The 18,534-nt window shown below is 46.0% G+C and overlaps 2 protein-coding genes across 2 annotated transcripts in view; both read right to left on the bottom strand.

Moving 5' to 3' along the window:
* The window catches only part of LOC138287289 (oocyte zinc finger protein XlCOF6-like), a 239,370-nt gene that overhangs the window by 112,866 nt on the left and 107,970 nt on the right, over positions 1 to 18,534 (bottom strand). The gene's annotated exons all lie outside the window — the stretch shown is intronic.
* LOC138286935 (S-antigen protein-like) lies at positions 98 to 2,381 on the bottom strand. Its single transcript, XM_069227313.1, has 2 exons — positions 2,346 to 2,381; positions 98 to 835 (listed from the first exon to the last, which is right to left on the bottom strand). Exons 1-2 carry the CDS (start codon positions 2,379 to 2,381, stop codon positions 98 to 100), a joined length of 774 nt encoding a protein of 257 aa, XP_069083414.1.

Below are 18,534 nucleotides of genomic sequence, written 5' to 3'. Positions count from 1 at the left end.
TTAACATTTTCAGTGAATTTTTAAAAGGGATTGATGTTACAATCTCATTGAAAAGAAAATGGTGCTGATGAAACACCCAGTGCCTGATAATACATACCTAATTGTATGAAATATTTGCAGCATCATTCTTTGTTGTCCTACAAGATACGTCATTACTGATATCCTTATTCCCATCGCTGACATCCTTGTCTCCACCGCTGACATCCTTATCCCCACCGCTGACATCTTTATCCCCACCACTGACATCCTTAGCCCCATCGCTGACATCTTTATCTCCACCGTTGACATCCTTATCCCCACCACTGGCATCCTTAGCCCCACCGCTGACATATATATCCCCACCGCTGACATATTTATCCCCACCGCTGACATCCTTATCCCCACTGCTGACATCCTTATCCCAACTGCTGACATCTTTATCCCCACCGCTGACATCTTTATCTCCACCGCTGACATCTTTATCCCCACCGCTGACATCCTTATCCCCACCGCTGACATCTTTATCCCCACCGCTGACATCCTTATCCCCACCGCTGACATCCTTATCCCCACCGCTGACATCCTTATCCCCACTGCTGACATATTTATCCCCACCGCTGACATATTTATCCCCACCGCTGACATCCTTATCCCCACCGCTGACATCCTTATCCCCACCGCTGACATCCTTATCCCCACCGCTGACATCCTTATCCCAACCGCTGACATCTTTATCCCCACCGCTGACATCTTTATCCCCACTGCTGACATCCTTATCCCCACCACTGACATCCTTATCCCCACCTCTGACATCTTTATCCCCACCGCTGACACCTTTATCTCTACCACTGACATCCTTATCCCCACCACAGACATCTTAATCCCCGCTGACACCTTTATCCCACCGCTCACATCTTTATCCCCACCACTGACATCTTCATCCCCAGTTGACACCTTTATCCCACCACTCACATCTTTATCCCCACCACTGATATCCTTATCCCACCGCTGACATCTTTATCCCCACCACTGATATCTTTATCCCACCGCTGACATCTTTATCCCCACCGCTGACATCTTTATCCCCACCACTGATATCTTTATCCCACCGCTGACATCTTTTTCTCCACCACTGACATCTTTATCCCCACTGCTGATATATTTTTCCTCACCACCCCTTCCCCGCTTGCTGCATTCCCAGGATTTACTGAGGATCTACCTTTAACCCATAGCCTGTTGCAATATATTTGTGACCCCATCTTACTCCATTTCTATTATAGTAAAAGTATTCTAGAGATGGATGTTCAACTCCCTCTGTAATTATTACTTTTTTATATTTCCCAGTATCAAACTTAATTTTTATGTTTTTGGAGAGGTTGAAATACTTTGGAGCTTAACTTCACATGTTTGTCACATGAGCTGTATATTTTCAAGTTATCAACTAAAAAGCAGATCTGTGGCCCTGATTTACACTGGTTTAGCAGACCAAATCAAAGTTTGAACCAGTGTATAAAATAGAGCATAACAATTTTGACCTAGTTTTCACTTCACAAAGTGCAAAACAATGCAAAATCAATTACTTTTTACATTTCCTCATAACAAAGGTTACTCATGAACCAGGTTTTCTTCTTTTAAAATAAAAAAAACTTCTTTCTACACTCCTGATGAAATACAAACAGACAAATAATGTAAGGGTTTAACAATTCGCTTCCATAATTGTGCCTTCACAAAGGTAATTATGTAATATGGACTGTAGCTTTATATATTTACTCCATTCATTCCTATTAGGAAAAAGGTCAACAGTACAAATGTGTTGCCTTGTTGTGTGTATTAGTGACACATTTACAGAAAACGGCCTTGGGTGTTTGTTGAAGGTTCATTTTAGGTTTAGGATTGGCATTACGTTTGTATCCAAGAGAAATATAGTGCAAAATAGATGAAAGTTGATTTTACTGTGTCCATTGTATTGGGGTGCTAGGAAATCCTCTGGTGTCTCAAGAGGTTGGTCACACTTTCTGCACCACAATGACATAAGAGTGCGCTCTGCACAGCAAAGGGCCAAACATTTAAAAACAATACTGCTTGTCTGCTGTTGTTGAATCAAATGAATCAACACTGAAAAGTTCCTTCATTAACATATATAAAAACAACTAGCTGCAGGCAATTTTGCTAAAGTAATAACTTTATCATCATTTCAGGCTTTTAAGAATGCCATGGTCACTCTTTGAGGCAGTGGAGGAGATCCAATGAAGGGACAGTGCATGTCTTAAATGATTACAAGAACCCCAACATAAATACGCGGTAATACAATTAATGTCCTATACTTGCCAATTCTGAAGCTTCGCTGGGCATCACAGCTGCCTCACCATTTGTGCATTCTCACAAGCTCCACAAGGTCCCATTTCAGACTAAAAATGGTCTTCATCCAGTGTGTATTTTATGGTGGCTTGTAAGATCTGACCTTTGAGTTAAGTGTTTCTCTTACTCGCTGGAATGAAACGGCTTCGCTCCTGCGAGTGTCACTTTGTGCTCGACAAGACCCAACTTTCGAGCAAAGGTTTTCCCACAATCACTGCAGTGAATGGCCTCGCTCCTGCGTGTATTCTTCGATGCGCAATCAGATTCATCTCTCAGTAAAGGTCTTTTCACATTCAGTACAGGGGAAGGGCTTCACCCCGTTTGCACTTTTAGATGAACTCCAAGAGTTGACTTTCGAGTAAAGCTTTTCTCACACTGTGAGCACTGATGATGCTTCACTCCTAAGTGTATTCGTTCATGACAAACAAAAGTTCACCTATGATTAAAGCTTTTTTCACAAACATTGCAGTGATATTCCCTTAGTCATGTGTGGATTATTTGATGCTGTAGGAGAGTAGGCTTTTGTGTGAGATGTTCATCGCACCTGGTGCAGTGAAAGGGCTTTAAACCTGTGTGTATTCGTTGGTGCTCAAATAGACTTCAATTTGGGTGAGGGCTCTTGCTTCGAGCATATTGCTCCCCCCCCCTTTTTTGTCTCTGGAAACCTGTCTTTACTACTATAACCCTCGATCTTTTTTCTCTGATTTTGGAACTGTGTGTATACTTTGTGGAGTATATAATTGGGAGAAATACACACTGGACCAGGAGTTATTCGTTTTTTCTCCAAATCTCCCGTTCTGCCCCTCCTTTTTTGAAATTGATGATTTAGAGTAGCCTTTTGGCTACGGGGCTTTTCATATAAGACTAACCTGGTTGACTATACCTGGTAGTAAATATGTCTGACCTACAAGGTCTCAGCTTTGATGATAGTGTGGTGCAGGAGATCCTGCAGACTCCTTCCATACTAGGGGACGAGAATAGCGGTCCCTCTAGCGGCACAAGAGAAGATTGGACGAAACTATCTGCCTTGAAAAAAGAGCTTCTTAAGACCGTCTTACACGGCACTATCATGACCGAATACCTAAGGGCCAATATTTCACCAAACGGTCTCATTGTTACCAATGTTCCTAGGATTTTCTTACAAGACCTACAATTCAGAATAGACTGGTCACAGATATCATGGAAACCGCTAGCGGTTTGAATATAATTCACCAACTATATTTTGCATGAGAGGCAAGTAGTGACATGTCTATGATAAGGTAATAATCCTACCAATTATCATACGGTTTTTTAAACTGTTCTTTCTCTCTTTGTGTATGCATATATTCAGTTCATAATGGAATTTAGAGCCTGCTATCTCCCTGAGGGAGCCCACCAGTAATACTTGGAGGGTGAGCAAAATTTAAGTTTTCTATCAGCACTCTAGATGTTTTTGTGTGTATTCACTAAGGCACATTTGGGCATTAGTCACAATCGTTCTTGTATGGCGTTCTCACGAGGTTATATAACAACCTATCAGGTACAGTGATTAAAGATAACTGTTGCTGAATAGGTTATCCTTTGACGTTGGTTTCCTTTGTTTTACCTTTCAGGTTTTGAATAAATTAATGCACAAAGCAGTTTTCATAAAGGATTAGGTACGTAAATAGGTCCTGATGAATCGCATGAGATCAATTTCAACTCAATATAGCGAGAAACATGTTGACCCCTTGATTGAGTATCACAGTGATTCTGTGTACTCTGATTTTTTGCACCCTTTTTTTACTTGAATTTCTAGTGAAAATTGTTTAAATTTTTGAGGGATTGTATACATTAACTTACCATATCCCTAAAACGATGTTTTTAACTATGCCAGGGGTTTAAATATCTGAATAAATAATTTTTTTACCCCTAGTCATTTTTAATCTTTTCCATACCAATCCTCTTTTTTCATCATCTGACCGGCTCTACACCAACTGCCTAAAAGATCTCCGGCAAAGAGCCCCTTTGTGGGGCCCGTCAGGCATTGCAGTGCCGGCCTGACGAGGAGCATAGCCCTATGATGAAGCATGTCACCGGACGGTGAGTGAGGGCTCTTGCTTCGAGCATATTGCTCCCCCCCCCCTTTTTTGTCTCTGGAAACCTGTCTTTACTACTATAACCCTCGATCTTTTTTCTCTGATTTTGGAACTGTGTGTATACTTTGTGGAGTATATAATTGGGAGAAATACACACTGGACCAGGAGTTATTCGTTTTTTCTCCAAATCTCCCGTTCTGCCCCTCCTTTTTTGAAATTGATGATTTAGAGTAGCCTTTTGGCTACGGGGCTTTTCATATAAGACTAACCTGGTTGACTATACCTGGTAGTAAATATGTCTGACCTACAAGGTCTCAGCTTTGATGATAGTGTGGTGCAGGAGATCCTGCAGACTCCTTCCATACTAGGGGACGAGAATAGCGGTCCCTCTAGCGGCACAAGAGAAGATTGGACGAAACTATCTGCCTTGAAAAAAGAGCTTCTTAAGACCGTCTTACACGGCACTATCATGACCGAATACCTAAGGGCCAATATTTCACCAAACGGTCTCATTGTTACCAATGTTCCTAGGATTTTCTTACAAGACCTACAATTCAGAATAGACTGGTCACAGATATCATGGAAATGCACTCGTGATTGGTTGATCTTGATTATCAATACATCTAAACGCCTAGCAGACTCAATCACGGTACAGATCTCCATCACCGAGGCAGCCATTAGAACCACAGTTCAACTCGCTCAGTTCAAGTCCCGCTTGGCGGAAATCAATCTGGAACTTAATGAGACCAAGGAATATCTCACCAGACAGAAGATTAACAAACTACAAAAAGATATTAAACGTTTCAGCAAAGAGAAGATTTATCCCTACACAAAAGACGATTACCATTGTGAGGTCAATTCAGAGACCTCAGATGATTCAGAGGCTCCACAACGCAAGATCTCGGTACCTAACTACAGCTCGAGCTCTGATGGTTGGAGTAGTGATGAGGGACAGAGGATAAACCACAATCGTTACACCCCTCCTCCGCACTACAATCCTCCTTTTCCATATCAGCAGATTCCTCCTTGGCATCCACAACCTATGCCTATGCCTTTTTTCCAGCCCCAACCCCAATATAATTTTAACCCTTTTTTAGGAAGAGGCCGGGGCAGAGGCAGAGGCAGAAACAGAAGGAGAGGAAGAAATGTGCACTGGGCACAAGAAGAGCCCCAGATGATGACCAGGAGCCGGAGTGTGATAGCACAAAAGAAAAACTAGTGGTCAACCTTTCCTGCTCAACCCTGACCCCTACCGAAATGATGGTCTTAGAGAAAGGTTTGGGTTTTGTTCCCACCCCTAGAGAAGATCAATTTAGACTGAATTGTGAAATGTCAGCACTATTCCGTAAGGTTAGACTGCACTTCTTTTTTAAAGATCAACCACCTAAGGTCTCTAGAGGTGACACGGATTTAAGGAACCCCTCTACTTTTACTCCTCCTGTTACCTCTATTCCTATAGAGGTACTGACTTTTGAGAAGGCAGTCCGTCATGAGATTCAACAACTAGAACCCCTCCGTACCTTTCAAAATGTGTCCAACTTGGAGCGTATGGCTATCCAATCTCTAGCGCATAACCCTGAAATCACTATAAAATCTGCAGATAAAGGGGGTGCAATCGTAGTTATGGATACTATTTTCTATAGACAGGAATGTCTTAGACTTTTGAGTGACGACACTCACTATAGACACATACAGACAGACCCTACTCCCCGGCTACAACGTACGATCCGCGGGATGATAATGGAAGCAGAAATAGCAGGATGGATTACACGACAGGAAGCAGAGTTCCTGGACACTAAAAATCCCAAAATACCTTACTTTTACTGTCTTCCTAAGATTCACAAGGGCACCCCACCTCCGGGCCGCCCTATAGTGTCTGGTATAGGCTCTCTTTTAGAACCTTTATCTAAATTTTGTGATTTCTTTTTACAACCAATGGTTCATAACACGTCTACCTTCCTTAGAGATACTAAAGACACCTTGATCCTACTTAATGATGTTAACAATGCAGGCCCCACAGATATACTGATATGCCTGGATGTGGAAGCCCTTTACACTAATATTCCACAAGAAGCAACCTTAACAGCAGTAGAAGACTTGTTGATGGCAGAAACATGGACCTATAATACGCCAGTCAGTTTCATCATGCAATGCGCAAGTGTGGCACTGAAAGAGAATTTTTTCCAGTTCGAGAAACGTCTCTTCCACCAGATACAAGGTACTTCCATGGGAAGTACCTTCGCACCAAGCCTGGCATGCCTGTATATGTTTGCATTTGAACAACGCCACATTCTAACTCCTGAGCAACCATTTTTCAACAACATAAGACTATGGCGTCGCTACATTGACGACATTCTAGTTATTTGGAAGGGTAGTTATGAATTGGCATTAGATTTCACTAATTGGGTTAACACCCTTGACACCAATCTCCGTTTCAGTGCTAACATTTCGGATCAAGAGGTGGCTTTTCTTGATTTACGGATAACACTCAGAGATGGTTATTTGCATTCCTCTGTATACCATAAACCCACAGATAGAAACAGTTTATTACTCTACAATAGCCATCACCCAAAATCATTATGGGACAATCTTCCTTTTGGGCAATTCCTTAGGATACGACGGAATTGTTCAGACACAGACGACTTTCATCTTCAAGCTAAAACTCTCTGCAGTAAACTGGGTGCACGTAATTATCCTGCTAGATGCGTGAGACAAGCGAAGAAAAGAGCCAGCAATATTCCAAGAGAGACTCTTCTGGCTAATAATATCCGTACTTCTCAATCTAGACTTACTTGTGTGACTACCTACACGCCTTTGAGTAATCAGATTAAGAAGATCATCCGGAGACAGTGGCCTATCCTCAACAGTGCAGGAGAGTCCTTGGACTACCCTTTGTTTGCCTTTAAGAGGACCCACAACATTAAAGATATGGTTGTTCACACCAGACCTGTACATAAAAAAACCACGGATGATGTCCACCAAGATCAGTGGTTGAAAGTCAAAGGCCATCACCCATGTGGGGGTTGTAACGTATGCTCAATGACTAAAAGCACCTATGAAGTAGATCTCGGTGAACCTAGGAAATGGCAACTGAAATCACACACCAATTGTCGCACTAAAAACTGTGTCTATATGATCACTTGTCCTTGTGACTTGAGGTACATAGGAATGACAACAAGAATGGTGAAAACACGCATCAATGAACACCGAAGCACTATCAGGTGTAAGAGGTCTGCAACAAAATTAACGAATCACTATTTGGAAAAACAACACACTGCAGACAACATCAGATGGCTAATATTGGAGACTATTAAAGACAACAATGAGTGTACAAGAAGACTCTTTGAAAAAGAACAACGATGGGTCTTTAGGCTAAGGACCCATGAGAGTGGGCTCAACGATGAGATCCCTTGGGCCTGTTTTACCCGTTGAACGTCGGGTCCCTTCAGACCACCTATTAACCTTTTGCATTACTATGTGAATCACTTTCCATGTGATTTTTCTATAAATACACCTTTTTTTACTTTTGCAACTTTTGCATAATTCATTTTGTACGCGCAGTGAGCGTACTTTATTTTGTATAGTTGGCAATTTTTGCATCAACTATGATACCGAGATATCTCCATTTTTCCTATTCATCTAGATCCTAGGACATTTCCCTTGTATATATGGCCGACTTGGTTTTAGTCCTTCTTTTGTTTTTGTTTTTGTCTTTGATCCTGTCTTGGCTCACAGTCCCCTTTCACTCTTTACTATCTCAGGGCATTTAAAATGAACCCCATTCTAACGCTACTTTGTGTTCCGGGGAAGGAGACGGCTCACAGGTGAACCAACGCTTGTGGTTCGATGTCAAGTAAGTGCTGTTTCGGCGTTTTACGATCGCCGTTATTGACACACGCTTTTTTGCCTCTGTCTGGAGCTTCATGTACATAATTGTTTACGAAGCTTCATTATTTTGGGTTCGAACACTAGCCGGCATACGCGAGCTCCACGCCTTCACAGACACGGGCGGGACGCGTTCCTGATTTGATACGCCCCGCCCAGCAGGCTTTTCCTCTCAGTGGGGCTATCTACTGACTACATGTGTTGAAATATACACACAATAGGGACAAGACTGTAAACGTCTCTCCTATTCTTTCTTACTCCGGACCCCTTGACATCTGTCTTTCACTAATTAAGTGATATGACGGATATCGTCTACGAATGATCTGGCGACTGGCCGACACTGCTGTTGTAGTTTATTGTTTTTTGTATTTTCAACTAGAGGTTACCGTGTAACTTAAGAACTTCCCTTCACTGAATATTAATTGTAGCTACCCTCGGTTTGACAATCGTGCGTCTTCTCTATCTTGTATTTTTGCTAGCGGTTTGAATACAATTCACCAACTATATTTTGCATGAGAGGCAAGTAGTGACATGTCTATGATAAGGTAATAATCCTACCAATTATCATACGTTTTTTTAAACTGTTCTTTCTCTCTTTGTGTATGCATATATTCAGTTCATAATGGAATTTAGAGCCTGCTATCTCCCTGAGGGAGCCCACCAGTAATACTTGGAGGGTGAGCAAAATTTAAGTTTTCTATCAGCACTCTAGATGTTTTTGTGTGTATTCACTAAGGCACATTTGGGCATTAGTCACAATCGTTCTTGTATGGCGTTCTCACAAGGTTATATAACAACCTATCAGGTACAGTGATTAAAGATAACTGTTGCTGAATAGGTTATCCTTTGACGTTGATTTCCTTTGTTTTACCTTTCAGGTTTTGAATAAATTAATGCACAAAGCAGTTTTCATAAAGGATTAGGTACGTAAATAGGTCCTGATGAATCGCATGAGATCAATTTCAACTCAATATAGCGAGAAACATGTTGACCCCTTGATTGAGTATCACAGTGATTCTGTGTACTCTGATTTTTTGCACCCTTTTTTTACTTGAATTTCTAGTGAAAATTGTTTAAATTTTTGAGGGATTGTATACATTAACTTACCATATCCCTAAAACAATGTTTTTAACTATGCCAGGGGTTTAAATATCTGAATAAATAATTTTTTTACCCCTAGTCATTTTTAATCTTTTCCATACCAATCCTCTTTTTTCATCATCTGACCGGCTCTACACCAACTGCCTAAAAGATCTCCGGCAAAGAGCCCCTTTGTGGGGCCCGTCAGGCATTGCAGTGCCGGCCTGACGAGGAGCATAGCCCTATGATGAAGCATGTCACCGGACGGTGAGTGAGGGCTCTTGCTTCGAGCATATTGCTCCCCCCCCCCCTTTTTTGTCTCTGGAAACCTGTCTTTACTACTATAACCCTCGATCTTTTTTCTCTGATTTTGGAACTGTGTGTATACTTTGTGGAGCTCAAATAGACTTGCCTTACTACTAAATCCTTTCTCACACGGTGCATGAAAAGGGTTCCATTTCTGTGTGCAGTTTGTGGTGCTGGTAACGATTTGACTTTTGAGCATAAGCTTTGTCACACTCACTGCATTAAAAAGGTCTCACACCTCTGTGTGTTCTTTGGTGATTTAGAAGATGTGACTTACTAGCAAAGCTTTTCTCACACTCTAAGCAGTGAAAAGGCCTCACGTCTGTGTGACTTCCTTCATGTTGTCTAAGATATGACTGTGTTGTAAAGCTCTTTCTGCATTCAGTGCAGGGGAAAGGTCTCAGCCCTGTGTGGATTCTCTGATGCACCTCAAGAGCCTCCTTACTGATAAATCTTTTCTCACACTGTACAGGGAAAAGGCTTCACTCCTATGTGTATTTTTCAGTGATGAAAAAGATTTGCATGATGAGTAAAACGTTTCCCACGCTCATTCCAGTGAAAAGGCCTCGTACCTTCGTGGATTCTCGGATGCACCACAAGACCTGTTTTTCTGAAAAAACTCTTCTCACATTCAGTACAGGGGAACAATCTTTGCTTCCTGTGGATTTGTTGATTTTTTTTTTGTATGGATTTCTCAGTAAATTTCACTTTGCATTCATAGCAAGTATAGGATTTTTTTCTGTCACCAAGTGTGATACTCCAAAATAAAATAAAAAAGGCAAATAAAAGGCAAGTTTAAAAATGAGATATTGTTTAATAAAATACAAACACAGAGCTGGGACGCTTCATGTCAAAGTTGCACAGATGTTGAGGCTCTACAAAAAAGAAAGAGAGAGGAAAGAGAAAGAGAGACAATAAAGTAATGCCTAATTGAGTGCCTTTCTTTCATGGAAAAAGAAAGTACTTTAGTCACAAAGCAAATCTGTGGGCCTGATTTAGATCTTGGTGGAGAGAATAATCGGTCACAAACGTGACGGGTATCCATCCGCCTTATTATGATCTTCATCGGATATCATGATATCCTAATAAGGTAGATAATTCAGGTCCTAAATGCTACACAACACAATGAGAGCATAATACTGGGTTGAAGGTAGTTGCATCTACCAGTAAAGCACTACATCCCCTCTCTTCGTAGCACCCCTCTCCTTCCTGCTATGATCAACTTTTTGTCTTTAAAGTTCCTAATCCTACTTGGAGTAGCAAAGATTAGACTCAAGTGCAGAGAACTCAAACCAATCCCGCTCACTGGTCGAGCACCTCGATTCAAAGTCTTTTTCAACCCTTTGTAGTAAGCTTTGTGTCTAAGGGCCTGACTTAGAACTCAGCAGAGGGAAATACTCTGTGACAAATGTGAGGGCTATCCAGTTCACAGTATTACGATCTGCATAGGATATATTACAATCGTGATATGGCAAACGCAAAATCTGTCATGTTTGTCATGGAGTAACCTCCTCCACCAAACTCTAAATCAGGCCCTAATTCCTAAGCGGCGCGGCAGTCTTGCCACTTGTGCCAGTCTCTGTCCTCGTATGCAGGGCTAGACCCATCTTGTTTTGCTCTTGGTTGTATTAAACTTCAGGCTGTATGGAGGGTTTGGGATGTCCTACCTCCCTTAACGCACTGGTTCTTTCTTTGCGATAGCGGCAATGTTGTTTGGGTCAGAGTCCAAGGAGCGGGCTCACTAGGCAATCTTCGACAGCTGTGGCCCTCAGGGCTGGTTGCAGGCTGGTTATCGGATGTACCAGTTTTTTGCAATGATGTCTCTGTGGTAGTTGTGGTCTCTGGACAAATCATGGCTTACATTTTGGCAGGATGTTGCCTTAGATTTCTTAAGCAGCTGGAGTAGTACCAATAGTTCAAGCTTGTGGCTGGCTGCTGGGTTTAATTCAGTTAATTCGGAAACTGCGCAGAGACACTGGATTGACCTCTTCATCTGGGTGGGCCATGCTGTGAAAAGGCTGAGCATCTACCCCTGGAAAGTCTCCTCTCTGAAGGACCAGGCACTCTAATCCTCTCTCGCCATGCAGGCAGGCATCTAGTGTTTTATGCAGATTAACAGCCCTTCTAGAAGAAAGTGCAGATGTCAGGTGATGTCCCCTCAATTCCTGGAGACAGGCTGCCAGTCAGACACCAGCCCTGGTTACACAGCAGTTCTTCTAGTAGTCTACAAACCAGTCCCTTCCTGTGTCAAGTATTATTTGGGACTGGAACAAAGTGAGGTGGATACACTGTCTCGATCTTCAGAAGCGGTTGGGGTGCTTCTCTTTCAAATGTAACTTCCAGGCTGCTTTCCAGAAAAAGCCTGTGTGCAAAGTGATGTCTCTCACAATAGATAGCAACTGAGTTGGCTCCTAGATAAACACATTGAAGTGTGCGCTCTCTGCATATGGCTCATCATCCTTCCTGAAGCAGTAATCAGTGACAGACAGGGGGCAGAGTCAAGATGGTGACCATAGCAAACCCATAGTTGTGAGCTCCGTGTAGGCCCAAGATTTATCTTGAAAGTATCCTCCCGGATCGGAGCCTGAAATATACACAGGGTACTATCCTTCACTGGGGGCTGTGGAGGGAGGGAGCCTGATTGCCCCTCTGCTTGGCTGATATTGAGAAACTGGTGGAGCGCCTGGAGGATGGCCATGCGGCCTGCAGCACAGGCGGTGATGGTCCTGAGGAGGCCCGCTGAGCTCCATCATAGCTGATGCTGCGGACAAACATCGGGCTACTCGAGGAGCACGTTGCGGAGCTTGCTCCCCTTGGTGGCTCATCCCTGGCGGAACAGCCGGAACCGTGAGGAGGAGCGGTCGAGGAAAAGGATGTGCTGCAAGGACGTCACGGAGGGGGAGGTGACCGAGTCAACTGCACCTGATCCTGGGGCTGCTGACGTCATGCATTCTGTGTGCGGTGCGCACCTACTGACATGCAGGGAGCGAAGGACTCTGACACATGGATGAAGAGAGCCTGACTGTGCTGTGGTCTGCCGGGGTCCCTAGGTGTTGGGCGAGCGCAGAGATTAAATCCCCTCCCACCTGAGGCCCTGTGACTGCATCGGAGGGAGCTTGCTTGATCACGCAGCTAGATCCCTCGACTGCCTAGGTATGGGGGTTCCTGCGGGGGCGGGCTGTAGGGCTGCGGGCCTCCTTGAGCTGCTCAGCAGGAGCTGGGTGCCTGGTGGCATACGGCCGCAGACGGGCAAGTGCAGCCCCCCTGGACATCGTGTATGGGCCTTTCTTACACTGTGGTCTGCTGGCGGGGGAGACTGATGTCAGGCTTCCTGGGGTAATCATTTGAGGACATCGGGGGCGAGCAAGAGTTGTCCGCCCCTGCACCGGGACACTTGTAACCCTGTGATCCTCTTTGCCACTGGTAACGGTGCCGCCGAGTTGCTGCACCTGGAAAAGCAGAGATGCCACACTACTGTTGTGGACACTACTTCCATACGTGGACGTCGCCCCACCGAGACCTGGCTGGGCCTGCTCCCTCACTGGCTTCTCCTCCTCATTAACTTATCAGAGACTGAGTAAGTGAGTGCTTGGCGTGAGATTTAACTGCCTTTGGCTGCGCAGAGGCGAACACTGATCCTCTCCAACTCACGGACTGAGCCCTTGAGGAGTGGTGTGCTCCTGCTATCACCTCCGTGACCCTTAAAGGAACCTGCCCGATGTGATAGGCCTCCGTTTCCACAATTTTGCCACAGCGGGCATTTCTAGGGGTAATACCTCACTCACCTGGAGAACTCAGCATCCCACATTACGTTACCGTGATGGGAAAGTCCAAGATCAACAAATCCTTAGTGCAGCCCTCGATACCCATGGACTCTTCCGGCTGCCCAGCTGAGGCGTTCAATCACTTAGAGTCCACGCTTCAGGCACACTCTGCCCAGTTTAATAAGGTTCTTCACACCATTCTAGAAATCAATACCTCCCTGGAGACTAAGATTGATGCAATATCTATGGATGTGAATTTGATCCGGGCAGACCACCGCAACCTGACTCACTTCCCTTCCCCCTACAGTGCAGGACCTACAGATGCAGATGGCACAGCTCCAAGAAGATATGACCTGTCTGCGCTAGTAAGCAGAGAATTCTGGGGGGAGATTCAGACGCAATAATGTTCGACTTTTGGCATTTCCCAAATGCGCAGAAGGCCCCAGTGTGGAACTTTTTATCGAAAACTGGCTGCTAGAAATGGTGTTATTGGGCAAGCCGTCTAAAATCTTCTCTGTGTAGCGCACACAGAGTTCTTGGGAAGCCGCCCAAGCCGGGCGTCCCACTGTATTCCATTGTGGCCCGACTTCTCAATTTCCAGGACTGCAACTTACTACTTCAGTTATTCCTCACGAAAGGCCCATGGGGGTACAAAGTTGCTGTGATTTCACAGCCTACCCGGTTTTCACAGCCGAGGTGCAGAAGCAGCGCAGCTCCTACTGCAGGGCCAAGCAGCATTTATGAGATTTGAACTACAAATATGCGCTCTCATTCCCGGCAAAACTTTGGGTTGTGGATGGTGAGGTGACCAGGGTGTTTGCCACTCCCAGAGATTTATGGACTTGGTTGCACGTGAAAGGTTTACTGCAATCCTCACAGGAGAATCCAACTGATGAAACTTGGCTAGTGCTCTGTGCATGCTCGAAGGCTGCCCAGGACCAGTCCCTCCCGGGCTCAGGCAGCAGCTGAACAGGCTAATGCAGTGCAACATCACAACTGATGCTAGGCCCCTCCTCCACTATACAGGAGTCTCACCAGTTGGACCCTGGCTCAGACGTGGAGACCTCAACTTCTTCCCAGGCCTCAAGGTCGGCTGGCCTGGCACCTACTCTGCTGCTGGCTGTTGACCTTTGATCGCGTGAGTGACTGGCTTGGGCTTGTTAACTCCAGCGGCCGTTCAAGTTAATGGATGTTCGCCCGGGATGGGCTACTATATGCTCTGGATCACTTCTTTGATTCCTTTAGCTGGGCCCACATTATGGAACTCTGCACAGCATTGTTACCGCCTGAGAGATATATACATCTCCACCGCATGGACCTTGTTCCACATTAAGAGCCCTTTTCATATTTGTTGTATTGTTTGGGGGGTTGTGGCATGACACATGTAGGTTCTCAGGTCTGGGATGGGGGATAGGGGAGTTGTTACATATGTTTTCACTGTTGTTTTGCATAGCTTGGCTGGTGCCATTGATACCCGATACACTGAGTTGGGGAGGCTCGCCAGGTGGTGAACATTGGACCACGTGATGCACTGCATGTCTTTATCATGGCCACTAAGTACGCCACCTTAACGTGGAACATCTGAGGCATGGGTACTCCTGCCAAATGTCATACAAATCATTCATACCTTAGACGCAGACAGGTACAATTTGCATATTTTCAGGAAACACACCTCACGAACGGGAAACTGCTTTAACTTAACAATGGAGTGGGCAGATATATGGGACTGGATACTCAGTCTACGCTGGGGGGAGGGGGTCCTTATCTGGGTGGCCCCAGAAGTTCCCATTGTTAGACATGAAGTTCAAGTGGATAAGGAAGGTCGGTATCTCCTACAAGCAGGTGCTCTAGTTGGTCACCCCTTTACAATCAACTTGATTCACGCCCCCAACACGGCCCAAGGCACCTTCCTAAGCCCACTTCCCTGACCGTTACAGGATCATCAGGCACCCAGACTCTGGAGAGGGGAGTTACTTGCATACATGACCCCAACCTGGACCACTCGGTTCCCCCACTACAGAACACACCTGGCGTACACGCTACTAAACACTTCCAGCTCTGGACAAAATCATCGGACCTACATGATGTTTGGTGCCTGGGCCATCCAGGTGACAGGGAATATTCCAACTGTGCACTGGGACACCAAATTCATACGCGGTTAGATTACTTGTTTTGCACTACAGATTGCTGGCCCCTTATTCAGAGTTCTGAATACCTCAGCAGGACCCATCGGACCATAATCCTCTCAAGCTCACGTTTTATAGGGGAGGGGAAACAGCACCCATCTCATCATGGAGACTAAGATGGTCATTATGGCCCTGGTGGTCTTCTGGGCACCATGGTAAAGTGGCTGTAGCACCGCCAACAGGCGCTGGCATCTTGCCCCAACACCACTCATACCACCACGCCGGTATGAATTGCTGGGCCAAAGATCTTCATCTCCGACCCGGCGGACCCCAGAGTATCGCTGGCAGTACCGCCTAGTTTTACGCAGCGGTAGCCCCCCACAAAAATCATGGCGGTAGGGCTACTGATAACAGGGAATTCCTTCCCTTTCACCTGTAGGCAGGTCCCTCACTCCCCCCAGCAAGCACCTGACCCCTCCCGCTCCCCATACAAACACAAGCCACCCACCCCCCAATCCATACACTAAACCCCCATCCCCCACTCCATACACTAACCCCCACCCAAATCCATGCACTTGCCCCCCACCCCCTCATACGCGCACACACCCGCAGACACGCACACACTCACACACACAACATCCGTTTATGCACCTGCACACAAGCACACACCACACAACTCCTCCCACAACCATACACGCATTCACACCTATATCCCAACTGGCATTCATACATGCATCAATACAGACATCCAAACACACACTCAGGCACGTTCACACAACACCCCCCTCCCATGTTGGTCGATCACCTTAAATGGTGGTCGCAGTGGCCGTCCAGGAAGGAACAGGATCCATGGCACTTGCTCCACTGCCAGCGCCCCGTCACCACAACACCGCCACGCCTATTACTAAGTCGTAATAGGCGTGGCGGTGTTGTGTTGACGTGGCAGTGCCAGCGGAGCAATCTCCACTGCACCACCAATTTATGGAGGAGAGCCGCCAGCAGTCATAATATGGCAGTCTGTACACCGCCATCACTGGCAGTCTTGTGGCTGGGGGAACTTCGGTGGTCTACAACAGCGGAAGCCCTACAGGACACAGACTTCCAAGATTCAATGATTACACATATCTCCACATACTTCACTAACAACACAGGATCAGTGGGTAATCACAGGATTCAGTGGGACGCCATGAAAGTGGACATGAGAGGTCACTGTATTGCTACATCATGGGGGGTTAAATCCTCCCTTACACGCAGTGTCTTGATCCACAAATCAGAGAACAAAGTGATCACATCCTCTATGGCGCACCCTCTCCTAGTTGATGAAGGTTATAAAGGGTATCTAACCCAACAAGACATGGACGGTGTGAGGAAATGCCTCTTTGGCATGGTTACCCCCTAACCTTTTGCCTTTGCTGATGCTAAGTTTTGATTGAAAGTGTGCTGTGACCCTGCTAACCAGGCCCCAGCACCAGTGTTCTTTCCCTAAACTGTACCTTTGCTTCCACAATTGGCACAGACCTGGCACTCAGATAAGTCCCTTGTAACTAATATCCCTGGTACCAAGGGCCCTGAGGCCAGGGAAGGTCTCTAAGGGCTGCAGCATGTCTTATGCCACCCTGGGAACCCCTCACTCAGCACAGGCACACTGCCTCACAGCTTGTGTGTGCTGGTGGGGAGAAAAAGACTAAGTCGACATGGCAGTCCCCTCAGAGAGCCATGCCAACCTCACACTGCCTGTAGCATAGGTAAGTCACCCCTCTAGCAGGCCTTACAGCCCTAAGGCAGGGTGCACTATACCACCGGTGAGGGCATATGTGCATGAGCACTATGCCCCTACAGTGTCTAGGAAAAACCTTAGACATTGTAAGTGCAGGGTAGCCATAAGAGTATGTGGCCTGGGAGTTTGTCAAACACGAACTCCACAGTACCATAATGGCTACACTGAAAACTGGGAAGCTTAGTATCAAACTTCTCAGCACAATAAATGCACACTGATGCCAATGTGCAATTTATTGTAACATACACCCAGAGGGCATCTTAGAGATGCCCCCTGAATACCAATCCGACTTCTAGTGTAGGCTGACCAGTTTCTGCCAGCCTGCCACACACCGGACATGTTTCTGGCCAGCTGGGGAAGAGTGCCTTTGTCACTCTGTGGCCAAGAACAAAGCCTGTACTGGGTGGAGGTGCTTCACACCTCCCCCTGCAGGAACTGTAACACCTGCGGTGAGCCTCAAAGGCTCAGCCCTTTTGTTACAGCGCCCCAGGGCATCCCAGCTAGTGGAGATGCCTGCCCCTCCAGCCACTGCCCCCACTTTTGGCAGCAAGGCTGGAGGAGATGATGAGAAAAACAAGGAGGAGTCACCCACCAGTCAGGACAGCCCCTAAGGTGCCCTGAGCTGAGGTGACCCCTGCCTTTAGAAATCCTCCATTTTAGTTTTGGAGGATTCCCCCAATAGGATTAAGGATGTGCCCCCCTCCCCACAGGGAGGCGGCACAAAGAGGGTGTAGCCATTCTCAAGGATAGTGGCCATTGGCTACTGCCCTCCCAGAACTAAACACACCCCTAAATTCCTGCAACCTGAAGAAACAAGAAGGACTGCTGACCTACAAGCCGGCAGAGAAGACGGACGATGACAACTGCTTTGGCCCCAGCCCTACCGGCCTGTCTCCAACTTCAAAAACCTGCAACCAGCGATGCATCCAAAAGGGACCAGTGACCTCTGAAGCCTCAGAGGACTGCCCTGGACTAAAGGACCAAGAAACTCCCATGAGCAGCGGCTCTGCACACAACCAGCAACTTCTTTGCAACAAAGAAGCAACTTTCAAAGACTGCACGTTTCTCTCCGGAAGCGTGAGACTTCACACTCTGCAACCGATGCCCCCGGCTCGAGATCCAGAGAACAAACACCACAGGAATGACTCCACGGTGACAGCGAGCCCGTGAGTAGCCAGAGACAACCGCCCTGAGCCCCCACA

This window comes from Pleurodeles waltl, chromosome 4_1, assembly GCF_031143425.1.
Source record: "Pleurodeles waltl isolate 20211129_DDA chromosome 4_1, aPleWal1.hap1.20221129, whole genome shotgun sequence".
NCBI lineage: Eukaryota > Metazoa > Chordata > Amphibia > Caudata > Salamandridae > Pleurodeles > Pleurodeles waltl.
Note: the sequence above shows the minus strand (reverse complement) of the source record. Positions and strands in the feature narration are given on the sequence as shown.

Coding starts and splice junctions, on each gene's coding strand:
- LOC138286935 (XM_069227313.1), bottom strand. CDS start 2,381: ATGGGACCTTGTGGAGCTTGTGAGAATGCACAAATG. Junction 836..2,345: donor CTTGTGAGAATGCACAAATG/GTGAGGCAGCTG, acceptor GGTGGGGATAAG/GATGTCAGTGGTAGAGATAA.